Source organism: Boleophthalmus pectinirostris, unplaced genomic scaffold (genome assembly GCF_026225935.1).
Source record: "Boleophthalmus pectinirostris isolate CB_2022bp ecotype Guang Dong unplaced genomic scaffold, ASM2622593v1 HiC_scaffold_784, whole genome shotgun sequence".
Classification (NCBI taxonomy): Eukaryota; Metazoa; Chordata; class Actinopteri; order Gobiiformes; family Gobiidae; genus Boleophthalmus; species Boleophthalmus pectinirostris.
This window is the reverse complement of record NW_026571511.1, coordinates 1-20,163: the sequence shown is the minus strand read 5'-3', so window position 1 is coordinate 20,163 and position 20,163 is coordinate 1. Positions and strand designations below refer to the sequence as shown.

Here is a 20,163-nt window from a genome sequence, read left to right as displayed (position 1 = left end):
AACCTTCACAAAGGATTTTGGATTTTTCCCACTGGAAAATGTGCAAACCCCAGTCTTATATAAACAAACCAATTTTTTACAAAGTTACGCAGGCTATGAGCAGGCTATTTGACTCATAAGTATATTCATGAATGTTACTTTTTTTCTTCTCAACGCAATATATTTCTTGTGTATTGTTGTTCAAATATAAAAATAGGTTAATAAATAAATATAAAAAAGGACAACAAAACTTGACGTTTGACGTAAGAGAGGCTGGGAGAGGGGGCCAGTCCAAATGTGTGTGATTGGTTGAAACGCAGAGGCGGTGTCCAGTCTTCCTCTGCTCTGATTGGCGCCCTGTGGAGTATGTGCCCAATGACCGCGCTGCTTTCCAGTGGTTACTGTGAATGACAATCGAGCAACTCCTGCTCTCACCGCATGCAGCGCAAAGAAGAAGGCGTAAACACTGACATAGCTAGGTAGCCACTGAGGTAAGCACCAACAAAGCAGCATTAAAAGTACTTTAGCTATGCATCTTGTTTAGTTTTATATTTATCAGAGGTATTGCGATACACGCCAAGTCCTAGTAACATTTTTAGACCTGATGCAGTCGATTTCGTCTGCGATGTTAGTTTTGTGTGGGGCTTCGTAATGGAGTAACGGGATCACACTCTGGCCCGCTACCCTTTAGCTTAGCTTCAGTAGCAGCTCTGGTGAAATGTGCGTGGTGCGCGGGAAATTTGTTTGGATCGCTAAGAGACTAAAATCTACATTCATGGATAAAATTAACGATTGTTTTTAATTCTGTCGACGGTGAAAAGTATATATAGTAAGTATAAAGTTGTAATCGTCGACCGTGTGGCGCTTGTTGGCCGTGTTCATATGCTGGTGTTAGCATGGTGGCTAATGCGCTCATGCCAGTGCGTCTCGAGAGCACGCAGTAGAATCAACGTGACTAGGCCAGCGCTCTATCGCAATTTCAACAACACAGCTTGTAGGATTTTTACGAGTAGTTTAAAATAACTGAGTATGTTGAAAGCATATTTCTAGAGTCCTGACAGGTCGAGCAATTAGGAATAAGTAATTACTTTATCTTAATGACTATTAACAATTGCAGATGTGATTTTAACACGACGTGAAATGAGTGCCTTGTGGTGCTAGCCCCTAAAGTTAGCTCACAATCCACGGCATGTTTTCGCCTTGGTCAGCAGCATGCATCTACTATATGTCGTAGTTTCCGTTAGCTGAAAACACTTTTTTAAATTTATTTTTTTCAATTAGTGTATCCGTGTGTTAATCCTCAACCATGAGTATTATTGGACGTGTTTTCTTCCCTTGTGTGCACTTTAAATATGTTAAAGAGATATTAACAAATCAAAACGAGAGACCATGCATTAATCATTAACCCTATTTTACTGACCTAACGTCTTTAGCCCCGTCAGCAAACACTTGAAGAGAAGTTTGACCTATGGCGATCACATCATGATGCCATTGAGGCATTCTTGTAAGTTAGTAAAGTAGTAGATTCTGTAGTTAAAAATCTCTCCTTTTTATTAATAGACTAGACTAGTCCCAAGCATTAGTATATTTTTGACCCTTCTGGATTATGAGTTCACGTGTTTTGCAAAACTTAATTTTTGTTTAATTGAGGTCCGACTAATAGGTGTGTGTCTGTATACCAGTGGTCTGGAAGAAGCCATAATTTTAAAAGTGATGTGATCAAATTAAACCTAAGTGCATAACTAAAGTTATCATCTTTAGGTAATGGAGATGAGCAGCAACGGTGAATGCTATGGATGTGGCCGCACAGGGCATTGGATCAAGAACTGCCCGAATGCTGGACCTGGACGTGGACGTGGCAGGGGCCGAACACGGGGTAAAGGTACTGTCCTGTTATAATCAATATGTTGTAGACGTGTAAAAATAACTTGCGAATCTGTCCTTTCACAGAAATGTTCTGTTATCGGTGTGGAGACCAAGGACACATGGCCCGTGATTGTGAACAAGTTGAAGATTGTATGTATAACAGTCTACTGTTGGTACAATCTGTTTGGATTGTTGAGGAGGAGTAAGTAGTTTCCTTTTCTATATTTTTAGCTTGCTACAACTGTCGCAGGAGTGGTCACATTTCTCGGGACTGCAAGGAGCCCAAGAAGGAACGAGAGCAGGTCTGCTACAGCTGTGGCAAGGCCGGCCACATGGCTCGGGACTGTGACCATGCAGAGCAGAAGTGCTACTCCTGCGGTGGTTTTGGTCACATCCAGAAAATTTGTAAACAGGTGAAATGTTACAGGTGAGTCTTAATACCACTCCCATTTTAGGGCCAGTAATATTCACTAGTCTCTTGGTATGACAACTTGACAACATTTCTTTCTTTTTCATTCAGATGTGGAGAGATCGGTCATGTCGCCGTGCATTGCAGTAAAACCAGCGACACTAACTGCTACAATTGCGGGAAGGCTGGGCACTTGGCAAAGGACTGCAGCAGCATTGAAGCCACCGCATAATCAGTGCCCTCTGTTGCCCCTCCTTTTTCAGATTGATGGTTGGTTGTATTATTTTCTCTGAATCCTCTTCACTGGCCAAAGGTTGGCTAACAGAGGCTAGTCCCAGGCCAGTGAGTCTCTCGACATGTAATACAAAGAAAGGGGTGAAAAAATATCTTTCTGCATTCAATACAAAATGTTTTAGTTTGGTAGCGGTGTTATGTATAATGCTTTGTTAAAGAATCCCCCTTTCCAAGCCACTGGTGATCAGAGATGAATAAATGGGACTAAACATATGGGAACCTATAGGACATCTGAGCTTATGGAAGTGAGTCTCAGTCAAATGAGACGGAAGGGAGTAAATGGAAATTGAACTTCCATGTATGGTTATTTTGGTTTGTTTTAGTGGGGTATGAGTTGGCCAAGGGAGTATGACATGGAAATAGTTCATAACATGCATTTCAGCCCAACATGCAGCTAAATGGGCGATAACAAACTACATGTTATATTGCTAAGATATACAATTATGGAGGTATTAAAAGAATCAAGTTCTTTTATAGAAAAAAAATCTGTTTACAATTTAAATGACTTGGTAATCCAAGGTAGACTTTCATTTAAAATGGATTTCAATTATCATTTTTTTTTACCTTGGTAAAATGTAACAAGCGGTTGTCAGAACAGCAGACTTAGGAGTTATTTGGGGATGAAAAAAAAGTTTTCACAGAAATCAAAAAATGTTATTTTTGTACAATATCACTTAGACTACTGTATAAATACCATTTGCTTGTACTCAGTTTTTAAGTCGGAAGGAAAGTGCAACTGAAGTCCTAGAAAATAGAAATGTAATTTTAAACTCATCAATAAAGCTGGAGGAGCACGGGGAAGACAATTGTTTTGTGTTTATTGTGAACTGATAAACCTGTTTCGAGACATTACTAAAGCTTTTGTTAATGCATGTATTTGTTTATCGGCCACGTTAAAATCAAGCCTCATTTGTTACAGTCTAGTAGTTGCTAAAAGTCCATCTTTTCCTAGACTTTGAGCATTTTTTCCATTTTCATCATTGTGTACGAGTGGTAAGAAGTCTCAATTCAAAATGGAGACTGGCACGTGAAGTGATCTTGCAGGCCATATGAGTACGCAGTGAAATTTATACTTTTTATCGTACAATTTGTACAATTACGTTAGAGAAATCTTGTGTGCTGTCGTTTCGTGTTATTTCCACCGTGTTGCGTTGAAAGAGTGCTTTGTGCGTTTGAGTTTGAAGAAAGTGAAAGCTCCACCTCGCAGCAGTCTAAAATGGCAGCGCACTGCAGAGGAGCGGCTCTTCCGGCTGAGGGAGTCCCTCCTACGCAAATACGTCAACGGCTCTGGCCCAGTCAGGACTCCAGTTAGGTGATGGATCCCTGAGCAAAAGCATGAGCCGAGAACACATCTGAAGAAAAGCTGAAGTAGTGTAACCATACCAACGCCAAGGCTGGAGCTAGCGGGGTCAAACCCCGGTGTGTTTGCTGGGGCCCCTCGTATTTTTCTTTTAGCCCACCCGGTGAACATCGTAGGAGATGCGGGGACTCCTGCCTTTGTACCGGGGTCTGAGCCCCCTCATGAGCAGCCAAGCCGCACGAACAGCGAGGGCTCTCGGTTTTGGGTGCGGGTTTTACGGGACACAGTCTATAAAGGAGGTACGGTACTGGCTTGGCTGAGTCATTTTTCTTTAAACGATCTGTAGAAAACGTAGCGATAACTTTCTCGAATGGACGTACTGACAGAGATCTGGAAACAGTGACATCAGTAAAATATGTAGTGTTATGCCCCTTGAGAGAAAAACATGTTTACAAGGATCCTCACTGGCTTCCTGAGAAAGACACCCTTGTCTGTATGCAAAACTACTGCTGTGTCACCTTCCATTGTATCTGTTTAGGTTTATGTTGGAGGTCTGTCACAGCCCCCAATCACTGTCCTATGTAATAATAATAATATAATATATTGTACATTACTTCTTATAAATTAAGTATATCCACAAGATTGTCTTAAGCCAAGGGCAGAATTAAGTGTAGGCCTAAGCAGTTTAACATAAATCCCATGATTCTTAGAATAATGCAACATATGCAGTTCCTCCATGAAGGCTGTTTCATATGAGAAAGTACACATGAATAGCTGTGCTGTTTCTCAGTTCCCCATCAAAATGGATTAAACTATGGGCTGTTTCTGTGTTTTTATTCTCTTTACAGGCAAAACCAAGCTTTGGGCTGTTGTTTGATATAGATGGTGTTCTAGTCCGTGGAAGAATGCCAATCCCTGCTGCCAAAAAAGCCTTTTCAATGTTGGTAAACTCAAAAGGACAGTTTGTGGTGCCAATTGTTTTTGTCACAAATGCAGGGAACTGCCCCCGACAAACAAAAGCGGACCAGCTCTCACATATTCTGGGGGTACAGGTGAGAAACCTCATGTATTTTTGCAAGCAAAAAAAGTAAACTGTAAATTGTATTAATATTAGATTACTTTTCTGTTTCCAGATAGCACCAGATCAGGTTATCATGTCACACAGTCCACTGAGAATGTTCAAAAAGTACCACAACAAGTGTGTGTTGGTGTCAGGACAAGGGCCGGTCCTGGAAATAGCAAAAAAGCATCCTTAAATAAATACAATTTCAATGTTTCTTTAATGTGGCACGTCATCCAAACAATGTTTATGTCCTTAATTGACTTATTCAGTTTAGGATTTAATAATGTGATCAGTATTGATATGCTACGGGAGTCCTTCCCATTATTAGACATGGTGGACCATAATAGAAGACCCAAACTTCCGGTGAGATACTTGAAGTTGTTCTGTTGATTCAGTTATAGAAACATGTTATGTAGTAATTATCTATTCATTTTTCAGTCTAGTCCAGTCAGCAATCTCCCTAAGGTTGACGGTAAGAAAATAATTTTAATTCAGTAGTCCTACAGTACTGTTCCTACAGTATTCATACATTGTGTAATCACAAATACTTTTGCACCACAGCTGTGGTCCTATTTGGAGAGCCAATTCGATGGGAGACCAACCTGCAGCTCATCATTGATGTTTTGTTGACTGGTGGAAATCTCAGCAGTGTTCAGCAGACTCAGAAGCTGCCTCACTTGCCACTGTTGGCCTGCAACATGGACCTCATGTGGATGGCTGAGGCCCATTTACCACGGTATGAAGCTTTTCTGTATTTCTTAAAACATCCTTTCATAATTGATAGTTGAATGGTTATTATTGCCTTTTGTTCAGGTTTGGCCATGGGACATTCCTTGTTTGCCTTGAAAATATTTATAAGAAGATCACAGGTGAAGAGCTGAAGTATGAGGCTCTTATGGGGAAACCTAGTAAGCTCACTTACCACTTTGCTGAGTACCTCATCAGGTGTCAGGCCATGGAAAGAGAGTGGAAGAATCCTATCACCTCACTGTATGCCATAGGGTAAGATAAAGATACATCTTATCAAAATGTGCCTCACTTCAAAAGATGATTAAGACAGTAGATACAGATATAATCACCTTGATCTAGACTATTATATCAAGGTTATATCTAAAGCTTAGATTTTATGCAAAGCCAACTGATTTTAATGCTATGATGTTGTTACATCTTCCCTGTCTTTTCTGGTGGAGTCTCTGCCCACTGTTTGTCTCCATTCAAATGTTATTGATTTTTGTGAAGTAATCCTCAGTAAGGTATTACAATTATTATCTCTGTGGAAACCAACAGATTTCGGCACCAGACTAAGTTACAGATTTATTGAAGGACTCACAGAACACAACATTTTCCTGCATTCATTGTAGGAATTCATGTTTTTCACTAATTATAAAATGCCTAATTGAATAATGTAAACTAGACATGTGGAACATTCCAGGTAAAACAATACATTTTTCATAGAGACAAGCAGCTGGCAAATCCCCACCAGAAAAAAGTGCTCCTTTAACATGATTAGCATCCATGACAAATTCTATAATTGTGCTTTCTAACTCCAGGGATAACCTCATGACTGACATATATGGTGCTAACCTCTACAACCGCTACCTGGAGGAGAGAATAGCCAGAAAGAACCCAAAAGCTGTTGCAAAGATTGCCACAGCAACTGGATCTACTGCTGCCGTTCCTGAGGTGGATGAGGGGGAAAACATGTGGGAGAGTGAATTCGCTTTGCCCTCTGCCACGTCCTGCAAGTCTATCCTGGTTTGTACTGGCGTCTACAACCCTAAAGCAGAAGTACCGACCGATGCAAACCAGTGCATTAAGGAAACAGTTTTTCATGGGCACCGGGACTTTAGATTTGACCCTGCGCTAGTCGAACCAGGGCACATCGTAAAAGATGTGTTTGAGGCAGTTGAGCTAGTTTTTGAACAAGAAAAGTTTTCGCCTCAGTAGTTAATGTTGCTAAGGTTACTGAGGTTATGTTAGCAATACTGACTGAGTGCCACTTAATGCAAAAAGTGCTGGAGAAACACTGTGTTTAACTATGTAATGGGAGGATGGACTGAATACCATTGCTAACACTAAGAAAAGTTTAGAAAATATTTTATTGCAGCTGTTGCTGTCAATTTTATTTTGTATAGTTTTTGTGATGTATGACTTCTCCAAAACTGCCTTATTTTCCCCAAGTATTTTTAGAATTTGATAATATTTTAGATTGTTACAGATCCTTTATGACCTTATATTTATTTCAGTGTTACAAAGCACATCCAAATAGTATTTTAAACCTTTAAGATGACTTTTATGCTAACCTTTGCAGTCATTTGTTTACCCATTTGTCCTAAAACATCTATGCATGAGTTAATATGTGCACTGTATATCAGTCATTAAATGTGCAATATTGTCCTGGTACTGTCTGCATTTTTTCCTCTTGTTGTGAGAACCCATAACAACGTAGTTCCACCATTTTTGCTCATAAAATACAGTGCAATGGAAACTCTTGGTGTTTTGTTTATCAGTTTGTTGCATTTTTTCAGTTCACTTCACTTTAAAGTGTCTCATGTAACCATTTTTAGTATGGGGTCTACCACCTGCTTGTCTCCATGCAGCTGCTTTGCCTGGAATATTTTGGAAATCAGATAAATTAAGAAGTACAAGATAAGCAGTGTTGGGAAGTAACTAAATGTACAGAAAATGTGTATTTTGAATACTAATTTGAGTAACTATTGTACAGTATAGTACAGTTCCTCTTTCATTTGGTGGTATTGATAATACAGTTACTTTTCAAATACATTTCAATCAAATTAATATTTGGCAGAACTTGATCACATAATTTTAGCTTTGAACTGCACATTCAATGAGAAATAAAGAAAACAGCTCTTCCAATGCCTCTGAATGCAGTTTGTCCTTCTCTGATTAGACAAATTAATGTATAAACATCTGAAATTAAACTTTGCCTGAAGGTGTCACCTGCTAAGTTTAATGCCATACTGTAGTATATCCCTGTTAATTTAGCAATAATTTGATGACCAGCAAGGGGTGACCCGAAAAGTTACATACATCACCTTTAACATTGATTCAAGTGATACACTTGATTATGTGTTGACAGTTGACTGTGTCCAAAGTGGCAAAGACATCACAAAATCTATATCTGTCTTGGTGGTTATAATCTTACATGTAACAATTCACAATTTATTCTGACTCCCTTTTTATCATCTATCCATTTGAGCTGAGAGACCACTTTCAACAGCAAACCACAAAATATGAACAGTTCCCACAGCAATTTCTTATTGTGAGATCATAATGTTTTTCTCTTGCAACAATGTTATAGTATCAACAAAGGCAACATACAATCCTTTATACTGTAACATGTCATAATGTTATAGTCATTGTTTACAAAAAAAATCTTAATCCTTAGCACACACTCTATTCCACTATGACACAGTGAGAAGGACTGCACCCAGAAGAGAGTTTATCTTACCCCAACTGGGGGTTCACATTGTAGAATATGATAATGTCATAATTTGAGCTGTAAGGCAGTGGCCTATATAACTGGGTATATGTACTGTTTTCAGAAGAAATGTCCTCCTTTATCATTATTTGTTAAAGATTGGGTCTACAAACTTGCCATAATCTTGTGTTTTAAAGTTCTTTCAACTGGCAACAGTCATATTTTTGTGGGTAAATCAGGGCACCACTTTCAGAAGCTATTGTGAAAAGAAAACAATGCTTTCATTTATTTATACTGACAACAAATTGTATTTTGTCCCAGTTTTTGTTTCACATTGTTAGACTCAGTCATTACAGAGATATTAACCATAAATCAGGTCAAGAAATCTGCAATCTGTTTTATGCAGTTATTTCATGTTAAGCTGGACTAAACCAGATGTACAACTGCTGCATAAGGAGACTTGGCCTGCAATTGAACCCTGACCTGGGTAGTAGTAAGTAACCTTGTAATACCAGAAATGTGTCACAGTTTGAGAGCCAGTCCAATCCAAGAATTTATGTGTCTTTTATCTTAATGTTGTGTTTCTTATGTAGTGTGTCCAGGACTTGGGGCAGCAACTCCATGTTCAAAAGTGGCCTCTCCAGTGGCTCCTGCTTATTCGGAAAACTCCACTTCCTTCTGTGTTTGGGCTTTTGAGAACGGAGAGAATGAGCTTCGAATAGTGCGTGTCTCTCATCTATGTACAATGTTATAGTGGATTCTTTAGCCAGTCTCAGTGTGTAAACCATTAAGGCAATCACACACAAAAGAATCACCCAGTTCAGAACAAGATATATTCCATTTGTGCAGCTTGGTTTGGAACAGGACGAGAAGAAATCATCACTCAATTCACAGATGTTTTTCTGGGTCACAACACCAGGACTAGCACAGGTAGGCTCCATTGTAAATATATCTCGGTTTTTCAACAACCAGTTTCTCAGGTATTGAATCCTGCAGTCGCAATGAAAAGGATTCCCAATTATGGAGAGTTTTTTCAGTCCAACCAGTTTGTCAAAGAGGCCAGGAGGCACTGTGGACAGGCCAGTGTTGGACAGGTGAAGTTCTGTGATGTTCCGGGGCAGGTAAGGGAGAGAGGGGAGTTTAGTGAAGTTGCAGTTTACAATGACACCTTCTGTTGGATGGTCAGTATAGCGACATGGATGAGCTGCTATGGTAAGTCCAGTAGTCATGGTAATCAGATGAAAGATGCTAAAGATCAAACTGAAAATCATCCTCCAGGGATAGATAGAATTATTTTTTCAAAGGTAGAATACAAAAGTACATGAAAAAATATAAATGATAAGTAAATAATACTTACTTTTCAGAGTTGGTCAAGCTTCACTCCCTACCAAAATTTTTTTGACCTTTTAAAAATGCTTCTAGCTCAGACACAAATGTGTTGAGTCACTGAGGTTATAACACTGTCATTTGGCCATCACAAATGTTCCACTGACAAGCCACAGTTGTTCATTTTGTGTGTGTAATTCTTCTGCATGAACAGATAACAGTTATCTTATAAAGCAGTGACAGGGGCCCTCTCATTTGCACCCAATGACCCAACACTTGGAGCCCCTCTAGCTTCTGGAGAAGATTTTGTTATTTCCAATGTATTTTAATTGTATTGTGGTTTTTGACTTTTTTTTTTTTTTGTTTGTTTTAATTTTGATTAAGTGTATGTTTTTATTCTGATCAGGTGCTAATTTACATATGCATGCATACGTCCTAGTATTGACCAACTATACCTCTCCATATTAAGGCCTTTGGTTTCACTTTTGCTATATTTATTTTTTAAAACTACAGAATAAAAAGTGCATTTTTGACCACATTTCTTTATGAGAAATAGCTTTGTTAGTGTGAAAGGCATAACTAGTTAGCGGACAACATAAAGGCAACCTGCGTCAAACGTCAACATGCGCAATATGGATACATTGCGCAAGCGCATATGAACTAGGCTATACCCTTCCAGTGGGGTGGTGGGGTGACCTTCTAAAGAAAAAAGGACTATGCATTTTCAGTCATACACTTAACGTTTGGACTGGTGCAGAAATATACAAGTCAACTCATACAACGCTAACTCGCTTTAGGCCAGTCATGATCTTCAAAGGGACATTAGTTTTCAATAGCCAAGTTTGTTCTATGGCCTAATTTCCGCCCTCTAGTGGTATTACCAGGTGCTCGCATGCAGAATAATGTGGAATGAATTGAACTGGAAACAGCATAAACCATAAGTCATATATTTGTTTATTTTTGCGTTCAACATGGTCACAGTTGAAGTTTTACAATAACTGGGGTCTTAACTGACTCACTACTCACTGTACAAACAGAATGCACAATTAATGACGCCATTCTCGTGTCTTTTCCCTTATTTTTTTCTCTCTCTCCAACGTATTTTTGACGCCAGACTGAACAGCTTGCAGCAGCGTTCTGTATGTCCCTTGTGTGTGTTTGTGCAATGAGCGGGAATGACACGTGTGAGCCGAGCTTGGATATAAATGGCAACTTTCTATAACAGTCTGTTTTTTCATTTTCATCTACAGCAAATGTGAGTCCCAGGAGAGGCAAAGACAGTCGATATGTTTCACCCTTTTGATCCTTCCTTGAGGTGATGCGTCCTCCTTATATCTTCTGCACATGTCAGAATAGAGGATTGTATACACAGAGTATGTACAGCTCCTTTATAGTTAAACTCATATTTGTATTGGTCCCTTTACACTCTTTACTCTAATCCAAACCCATATTTACAAGATGAAAGCCCTCAGCAAACAGAAGTGCAATGTTCATTAATGTTTAGAATTTACACAATGGCTTTGTTGATAAAATGCATGCCGAGCATCAATAAATATCACTCCAACATGGAATAGCAAGGACATGTCAACATTTTGTTAATTTCTGGAAAAAAACAAAACAAAAATATATAGGCTGATTAGTTTTCTTCTTCTATCAGCTCACAGTGACGTGTTGCTCTGATCAGATCCATGCAGTGCATTGTTGGGGTCATTTCGAACATTTATGACAGAAAACATTGAATCTATGAACACACATCAAACATATTTTCTTTGTTTTGTATTGTGTGGAGGTTTAGCAAAAATAACCGGAAAGACATTCAACTGATCTTACAGTCCTATATGATATGTTTGTTATGCTTATGCCTGACTTATGGCAAGAGTGAAATGTTCAAATACATTTACAACCTGAATATTGGGACGAACAGTTTACTGTCACTAGTTTATACACTATAATAGACTCTTATTTGTAGACTGTAGAAAGTTAATCTTTACATTTTACCAGATCCTTGCTTTATATTACAACTGCAGTTCCTTAAAAAATGAAAGAGTTCTTTCATATGTGCTTATCCAGCAAAATATTTCTGTTCAGCTCAAGGAGAAGCATATTCCTATATTAAAATATATACACACATTCCTCTTTCCACATCTAAGTATTTCTATTTTTTAAATGTCAAAATGTATTTTTTATTTTACCTGAATCTCTTCCTGGACACTCTCAGACTTCAGCTCAAGTCTGCATTTTTAAACATGATTGCACTTAACCTTGCTAACATGGTAACACTGATTTTGTTTACAATGTGCAGATAGCCTCACGTCAAGAACAGTACATGCAAAGAAATCACTAATTAGACATTCCACTGAACCTCAAAGTCTCGCTCTCAAAAGACCAAAAAGACTGCCACATGTAGAATTTATCTCGACATCAACGGGGGTCGGAACAAAAATAAATAAATAACAAAACATGAAAGAGCACAAATCGGGGCTTGTTCTTAATGTACAAAATCATTACAAAGATATTGCACGTTTGATAAAAAACTAAACAAATACTAAGTTTGAACAGATTTTAAACACTCACTAAATCTTTTTGGTGAGTTAAAGAACAAGGCAAAATAAGACTTCAAAAGTGTTTCTAGTTTGATTTGGGATGCCTAGAAAGTAGCTGTTCCACTCACACAGCAGACAATTTTTCAATTTTGTGGAAATAAATAAGTGATAAATAGACCTTGTGTTTTAGCTATTGAGAAGCATGATGTGTAACTAGTGAGATTTATGTTGAGATTTTGAACAGTTTCTACTGTTGTGAGTGCCAGATGAAATAGCTGCTATCGAGAGCATCCCTGTGTTACATTTTAAAGACACTAAAGAGTTTTAGCTTCAGTTCATCCTTTCATAACCCTTCATCCTGTTACCACATAGTCAGTATAATACTGATAAAAATTCATTTTTGCTGATAATAATTGTAAGTATAATCTTACAAATTACTTTTACGCACAATATACTGTACATGAAGTCTCGACTAAATAGAAGATGCATTAATAATTGGCACATTTAATTATGAAAGACAACACTAATAGCTGTCACCTACAGTAATTACAGCACTAAAACTACTATGACTGAGATGGTCCGCTCAGTAATCTGTCCTTGAAATGTGAAATCCACTACATGTGACAGGGAGGAGGCTACAATAATATAGCATTCATATGTTGTTGGAAAAGAAGTGCTAGAAGTTATGCCATCAATGTGACAGATAAACTGGATGAGTTATTGTGTTGCGTTCCTCCATTTTTTGTGAAGCTTATTCAGGTCAGGAAGCAGCAGCAGCAGCAAAGTGGAGTGGCCACAACACCCAAATCTCACAAAGGCCCCGAGTGGAAGAGTAGAGTCCCGTCCTGCATATACTGTAGAAGTCGGAGGTGTGACGAGTTGTACCGCGGGTGATTTTGTTTAGCATCACCGCAGCTCTAAAACACAGTGGACAGGCCATAGAGTCATGCTATCAATCAGTCCCTTTGGTGTATAAGCTAATCCTTCAACCAACCAACCAAGTCCTTTCATTTTCTACAATTTATTTCTAATGAGAACATCACACTACGGTGCTGATACCACTGTGTTTAGGTTTGGGCGCGCTTGAACTGGACTGCTGGTTGTGGTGATGTGAATGGGAGCTGTGATGTGAATGCTCCCTATAGTGGGGGTGCGGAGGGGGATGCGCCGAAGAAGAGGAAGAGGAGCCATAGCCGGGATGCTGGGACTGGTGGTGGAACTGCGTGTGGGGCGGGGGATGGTAGTGGTGGTGATGGTGGTAGGGCGGTGGATTTTGGGGCACTTGGCAGAACTGCGAGTGGTGGCCGTGGTGCTGCACTTGAGCTGTGTGGTGCAGGTTGGTGGGGTGCGGCTTGTGGGAGATGAGGGTAGGGTGTCCCGGTGGAGGTATCGAAGTGGGTGGTGGGTGGTGACTCTGGGATGACGAGGATGGCGCCTTTCCGCGTTTGCTGCCGAAGAGGGATCCCAAAATGGAGGTGGAGTTGGGCATCGGCGGAGGCGGCGGGCCCCGTGGTGCACCCTCGCGTGGGGTCGCTGCTCTCCGTCGCGTGTGCGGGCTGCTAATGATGGACCCCTGCAACAGTAAAAAGAAGTAAAATCCATGGCTATCAGTCAGACTGCAGTTCTAAATCTTACCAGCAGGGGAAAATCATTTTGATAAATAAGTAGCAAAATGTTATAGTGCATGCAAATGAGAAAGTAAAAAAAAAAATGTCTTCATGGGAAATTGCAGCAACACTATGTCATGGTATAGGGAGCCTACAATGGAATGGCTTCATCTGTCAAATAGAATGTGTTATTGTTTGTAGCGGTCAGTGCGCCAGACCTCCAAAGACTCACACATGCAGCTGGTTAAAATCAATAAGGAAGAGCGTCCACATGCACAGGTCGTGACAGGCTTCATCCACAGAGTAGCATCCAACTAGAGGTCAAAGGGCAAGAGGAGGCTCCTGTGTGCAGAATTCACAACAGCCCTAAAACTCAGCTCTGCAATGTTTTCGTCCCAAAAAGTTGCTGTTAACACATGCTTTAAACTACAGAGCGATCGTAAGACACCTTGAAATGAAGACTGCCCGGGTCCCAGCCTCCAACTCAACAAATGATTGACACATGGAATGGTGAAAGGATGAATGAATGAAATCCACATCTTTATAGGTCTGTGTGAACTCCGGCAGTTTGGCTATAAAACGTCCCTAATCTTTGAAGTGTTTGAATAGAGGATAAAAGGAGAGAAAGGCCCAGGCAGGAAGGAGGGGGAGAGGTCTGAAGCTGTGGGAGTACAGTTTTGGACTTCCTTGATGAGATAGCAGCCTAGTACAGAGGGAGAACCAAAGGCCAAATGAACATCACATGGATGACAGACAGAGACAGGTGATGAGGGGAGGGTCATAGAGGGATTAGTAGAGTCATGCTTGTCTGAAGATAATGTGTGTATAGGTCATATCTACCATGACCACGTAGAGTCCTGGTGTCCAAAAAAAGTGGGCAGGTTCAGAGGCAGGCAACCCATGCATGCACACTAACTGAGGCAAGCAGGTCATAAGGCATCCCAGGAAGGAAAATAAATCATCCAAACAAATGAGCTGAGTCTATGAAGCAAAGAAGACTAAAAACAAGAAAATGGTGTGTTTTCACAGTGCACATAATCACATAGAGAGGAGCTTGGATACCAGCTGCTTCCAACTTACTTCCATATTGCTGTCTAGTGATCCTGCACTGCTGCGACGCCCCCGCTTGCCTGCCCGAGACATGCAATACCACAGATTAGAGATGGACAGCACTCTTGGATCAGCTACACACGTGTGCGGCGTCCACCGCTCCCGTAGGGGGCAGTGCAGTGGATTGTGTGACTGTGAGTAAGGTCCAAAAGTGGGCGGGACAAGAAAAGGGGGAGACGTTCAGGTCTGGGAGGGGTGGTGGGTGACTAGTGGTACTACGGCTGTCTTTTTTGTAAAGATGTTTAAAATGCACAAAAATGTATCGCTTAATCTAAATAAATGAACGACAAGGCAATACTATAATACCTATGGATTATTTTAACGGTTTCTAAGTGTTTAGGTTGAGTCACGGTGGAGGAGGAACATCAAAAGCAGTACTGTGGCCATTGCACATGGGATGTACAGGCATACATAGATCTGTTAGGCACATTCAGCCAATGGACATGACCATCATCACACATAAACAGGATTAGACCTGATGTGTTTGGACAGAACAGTAAAAACACATGGGATGGAAATGACCAAAAAGAAGAACAAAACACACAACAAAATGACTTCACTAACATGCCACGTCCTGTGTCAGAGACCAGGAGACAGGAGGCCGAGTCCTTCCCCGCTGAGTCAGTGCAGCACAGATCAGATCCCCAACAGCTACAAAGACCCTCACGTACTCAGTGTTGTTATTGGCTTTATAAAGATACATATACTACATCTATAGAAATATGTCATGAATGTGATGTGCTCCAGAACCAGAGACAGTGGTGTAACACTAACACATGAACATGTGGACTAAATGAGGCCCTGTAATGTTGGTTTCTTCTCTACACAAATAAATGATACAAACGTGGAAATGAATTCAAACATTTGAAAATAAAAAATTAAATTTGAAAGAGGGGCCCTTTGAGTAAAACCAATTGAAATGACAAAACAATTTGAAGAAATGGCTGTAAAATTTATAAATAAATGTGAAGATGGGCATGACCACTATCTGTCAGTTTTACTCAGAGTTAAAAATTAGATCCTCGCCTCACATCTCAACCTAAAAATAAAAAGTTTTCTTTCAGATGGTGCCCACTGTCCAATCATGAGATTGTGAAAATGTGGATTTAATTTTGTTTAAGTAATGTATTCATGATAAAGTGAACCAACATTTTGCTATTTTTATCATTTTAGTCAGAAAAGTAAAGGTCTTAGGTTCAGTAGGAGTTCTTTGTGTGTACCTGCTTCAGACAGGTCTCGGAGGGAGCTGCTCAGAGCACTCCTCTTTAGCCCCTCCCCCATGGCGTAGGTGTCATCCAGGCTGGCCCGGTTCATGTTGCCGTTTCCGGTCTCCTTCTTCAGCCCCGAGCTCTGGGACATGCTGGGCCTCACCACGCCCTTCTGCTTCTCCAACTCCGCTGTGGAGAGCGGCCAATACAGAGGGACGTAAGTGCCAGTGGTCTGGGGGAGCTGTCTAATAACATTAACTACTCTACCAACTGTGTCTCGAGTTAATTATATGAGCTCAGTACAATTCTTAAAATTAACAAAAGGAACTGACAACCCATTTGTGAAGATGGTGACTTATTTGTGTGGCCAATAATACTATGAGAACATGTTGAAGGAATTGTAGTTGTGTGGGGTAGCAGAAGGAGTAGTATTGATATCTTTGTTTATTAGTTGTACATAATGCCTAAATAAACTAAATTCTTATTTTTATAATAAGTAAGTTATAAGTAATATATATTATAAGGACTGTAATAACATTTGAGTAAATATTTTGATATAAATGAGTACAGTACATATTTGTTGTTGATAAATATTTATAATAATCATATATTATAAATTATCCAATTGAATATTATTAATTATCAGAAGTAATGCTTTTATAGCAATTTGTATTTTCAAAATGTAATTTTCTTTTGATTACCTTTACTTGTTCATACATTAAATAAAGTTACGCTCCAAGGTACTCATAGTGAAACAACAATATTCTGCCTTCTTTCACTTTGTGTCAGATACTGCAAAAAGATAATTTTATTTGACAACTACTACCAATGCAACTACTACTACTACTACTACTACTATTATAGACAGCAGAAAACACCAACTCACATTCTATCCTGTACTTCTCCATCTCCTGCACCTCAGCGATGGACTCTCGCAGATCATCAGTGAACTTTTTGCGATCCTGGGGGTTGGGCGCGTTAAAGTTGATGAGGACTTTGGTGTCTGCCCCAGGTATTGCTGATGTAAGCCTGATTCCATTTGGGTAATCTAGCAAGAGACAAGGGAAGACATATTTCACATTAGGATCGTTGCTCAAAACATAAGCTAAACATGGTGTCTGGACTTTTAGATGAAATAAACAATGTCACAGCTCATTGGCTCAAATTCCCATTTTAGATTTGTGGTTGTGCTAAATCAAATCTGCCCTTGTCTCATGTAAACATTGTCAGCTAGCAGGGAACACAGTACAAAAGAAATAACTTATGGCGTGGGATCTAAAGTGTTGGTAGCCAAACTTAAATTTTTTCTGAGTTTTCTTCTGAATTTTGGAATGTAGTACAGGTTAACTACTAGTTAAGTCCTGGTGCATTCTTGGTTCAGCCCTTATTTATTATTTAATTAAGTTCTATATGTTAAGGTATGTTCAACATTTCTGATTTGGTTTTTATTCTGTATAATTTTAAAGTAAAGTTTTGGTTTAGTCCTGTTTCCACATACACCACTTTAAAAACGGGATTACAGTGGATCTAAACACGGAACTAAATCAGTACTAAACCAGAACTAAACTAGGACTAAACTAGGACTAGACAAAGACTAAACTAGGGCTAAACCAGGACTAAACCAGGACTAAACTAATACTGATCCAGGACTAAACTAGGACTAGACAAAGACTAAACCAGGGCTAAACCAGGACTAAACCAGGACTAGACAAAGACTAAACCAGGACTAAACTAATACTAAACCAGGACTAAACTTGGAACTAAACCAGGACTAAACTTGGAACTAAACCAGGACAACAGGAGGACCAACCCAGATCTGCAATGCATCATGACTTAACTAGTACCAAAAAGAACAAAACCAAGATGAGTGTAAACACAATCAAATTATACACTCTTTTTTAGTCCATTAAACATATGTTACTATTGAACGAAATATAACTGACTTTACTTTGTATGAATTACTGCTGGTACTACTTACACTGATTCTCAAACAGCATGACCTGCATCCCATACAGAGAGAAGGACTGTCTGAAGCTGTACGTGACCGAATTCTTCTTTTTCTGGAAGATTTTTGTCACCTAATATCACCAACACAAAATTAAAAGATTTTGTGAAACAATGGGACATATATATTTAAAAAAGATGAAGCAATGAGGAGAAGGGCCGTACCACTAAGAGGTCGTTGAACAGGAAGATCTCCCGCTGATGTAAGCCCAGTTTCTGCAGTTTGTTGGGGTCTGGCACTTCAAACAGACGGCAGTAACAGACCAGACGCCGATGAGGCAGGGACAGTACCTATGAGACAGAGCAAAAACCTACTATTTATAAGGCTGAAGTCAACTTTGGTTGGATTTATATGGACATCAGTAATACAGAGAAAGCATGTAGTGATTTGTTTGAGTTTAGGAAGTAAATGGAGACTTTAATCTGCCTTTTGTACATATGAAAACACAGTTCGCCAGTACTTCTCAGCATTGTGAGAATCAGAAATCTATCAAGTATATAGCTACTGTAAGCGAACAAAATACACAAACTAGGAATTTGTCTCAGTGATCTAGTACAACATAAAACAATGAATAATATAAAAATATTAATAAAATGTAAAATATACTGAATAAACAAAATAAAGACATGCTTAAATGAAGTGCTAAAATAAATAACATTTGTAAGCAACTGAATGAGTTTGTTCTTTGGAATAGTGAGAATGAATAACAGTTTGAGGTGCACTGAATATGTTAATATACTCTGCTGCATTTTAGCTGAATAATATTTTTCTACAAATGTGTTTTTAGGGCCTTCCCCAGCCTTTCTTTCATCAGAAAGATTGTATCTGGATAGTAATCAGTAGTAGTTTGTGTGTAGTGAAAAGAATTTTATACTTGTTTAAAGGATTGAAGTTAATATTTGTGTTGTATATTAAGTAACTGTAAAACTGTACATTTTATCTTGTATACATTCATTCTGCATTTGGCATAACATAGCTACTGTATATTTCTATTACCTAAACAGATGTTGAAACTGTGTGATAAGCTTTGCCAGCACATTTCCATTATTTCTATAAATCATAACATTGCATGATTCTGAGCATTATCTTTTCCCCCACTCAGCCCTGATATATATACACTGTACTGACTACAATATCCCGGTATCAGTAAATTTATGCCTTTTGCTTTTCTCTGGAGTGATTTCTCTTCACAGATGTGGCGCTTTAGGGGGCCAAAAGTTCTCGTGCCTGGAGGTAATCCAACACTCAAACTACCTGCATGACGTTCACTAAGAACCACTATGGGGCACTGAGGAGGGGTATAAGAGAAACTGCTGCTTATTCTGTGATTTATAGAGACTGGTGAACAATACTTACACATCCGAGGCCATGATGGAGGGAACCAATCTGGAAAGAGATAAAGTAAAGTTATACACATGTTTTTGATCTATTAAATGACATAATGTAATATAAATGTTTTTGTCAGACAAAGTTAAAAAAAAAACCCAATAGTGTATTTAAAAAAAAAAAAATTTATACGTATGCACATAGTTAAAGGGCCCCTATTACTATTTTCTGATCTATCTTACAATGTTTCCTCATTAAAACATACCTGGAGTAGTGTTTGTTTCATTTACACATGATTAAACACGCCAACCCTGCATATTTAGTTCTTTTCTCAAACGAAAAACATTGTCATGTGGTAATACAGTAAGGCCACTGTGTCATATATACACCTTCACTAGAATCATGAGTTTATGCACATCTTGGAAACAAAAGGTTAACTTGAAAACTTGATGACATCAAAAGGTTTCAGATTTCAGTCAACAGGACAAAGCAGAACTATATCATTCCTTCCTGAAACTATCAAAGTTAATAAAAGAAAAGTTGTTTAAAAATATATATTTTTGTATGAATGATTTTGTATAAGCAGATCCAGCTGAATCCTTATGTGTACAGTTTTAGTATTTTCATTTCAGAAAAGCATCTTAAATTTGGGAAATGATGGAACAAATGATTACTTTTTGGTATG

At 39.0% G+C, this 20,163-nt stretch overlaps 4 protein-coding genes across 6 annotated transcripts; 2 read left to right on the top strand and 2 right to left on the bottom strand.

Moving 5' to 3' along the window:
* Window positions 1-328: 328 nt before the first annotated feature.
* cnbpa (CCHC-type zinc finger, nucleic acid binding protein a) lies at window positions 329-3,354 on the top strand. 2 transcript variants are annotated; one of them, XM_020929687.2, is made up of 5 exons: window positions 329-470; window positions 1,741-1,855; window positions 1,930-1,995; window positions 2,077-2,272; window positions 2,366-3,354. In XM_020929687.2, exons 2-5 carry the CDS (start codon window positions 1,744-1,746, stop codon window positions 2,484-2,486), a joined length of 495 nt encoding a protein of 164 aa, XP_020785346.1. In that variant the 5' UTR covers window positions 329-470; window positions 1,741-1,743; the 3' UTR covers window positions 2,487-3,354. The 2 variants fall into 2 exon arrangements, with proteins under 2 accessions (XP_020785346.1, XP_020785345.1); XM_020929686.2 differs by having other exon boundaries at window positions 1,741-1,861.
* Window positions 3,355-3,753: 399 nt separating this feature from the next.
* LOC110164704 (haloacid dehalogenase-like hydrolase domain-containing 5) lies at window positions 3,754-7,399 on the top strand. The gene is made up of 8 exons (XM_020929804.2): window positions 3,754-4,147; window positions 4,697-4,900; window positions 4,982-5,094; window positions 5,181-5,274; window positions 5,350-5,383; window positions 5,473-5,647; window positions 5,725-5,913; window positions 6,462-7,399. The coding sequence occupies exons 1-8, from the start codon at window positions 4,028-4,030 to the stop codon at window positions 6,856-6,858; spliced, it is 1,326 nt and encodes a 441-aa protein (XP_020785463.1). The 5' UTR covers window positions 3,754-4,027; the 3' UTR covers window positions 6,859-7,399.
* A 1,211-nt stretch (window positions 7,400-8,610) lies between these two features.
* gp9 (glycoprotein IX (platelet)) lies at window positions 8,611-10,489 on the bottom strand. Of its 2 annotated transcripts, none has more exons than XM_020929972.2 (2): window positions 9,711-10,489; window positions 8,611-9,625 (listed from the first exon to the last, which is right to left on the bottom strand). In XM_020929972.2, exon 2 carries the CDS (start codon window positions 9,622-9,624, stop codon window positions 8,908-8,910), a length of 717 nt encoding a protein of 238 aa, XP_020785631.1. In that variant the 5' UTR covers window position 9,625; window positions 9,711-10,489; the 3' UTR covers window positions 8,611-8,907. The 2 variants fall into 2 exon arrangements, with proteins under 2 accessions (XP_020785631.1, XP_020785632.1); XM_020929973.2 differs by having other exon boundaries at window positions 8,611-9,601.
* A 123-nt stretch (window positions 10,490-10,612) lies between these two features.
* On the bottom strand, window positions 10,613-19,538 carry LOC110164990 (IQ motif and SEC7 domain-containing protein 1-like; the record flags this gene model as incomplete). Its single annotated transcript, XM_055165468.1, has 7 exons — window positions 10,613-13,795; window positions 14,910-14,959; window positions 16,160-16,336; window positions 17,034-17,195; window positions 18,126-18,225; window positions 18,317-18,442; window positions 19,509-19,538. Coding segments are annotated over 7 exons (1,179 nt in total), but the record flags the coding sequence as incomplete, so codon positions are not given.
* Window positions 19,539-20,163: the final 625 nt, after the last annotated feature.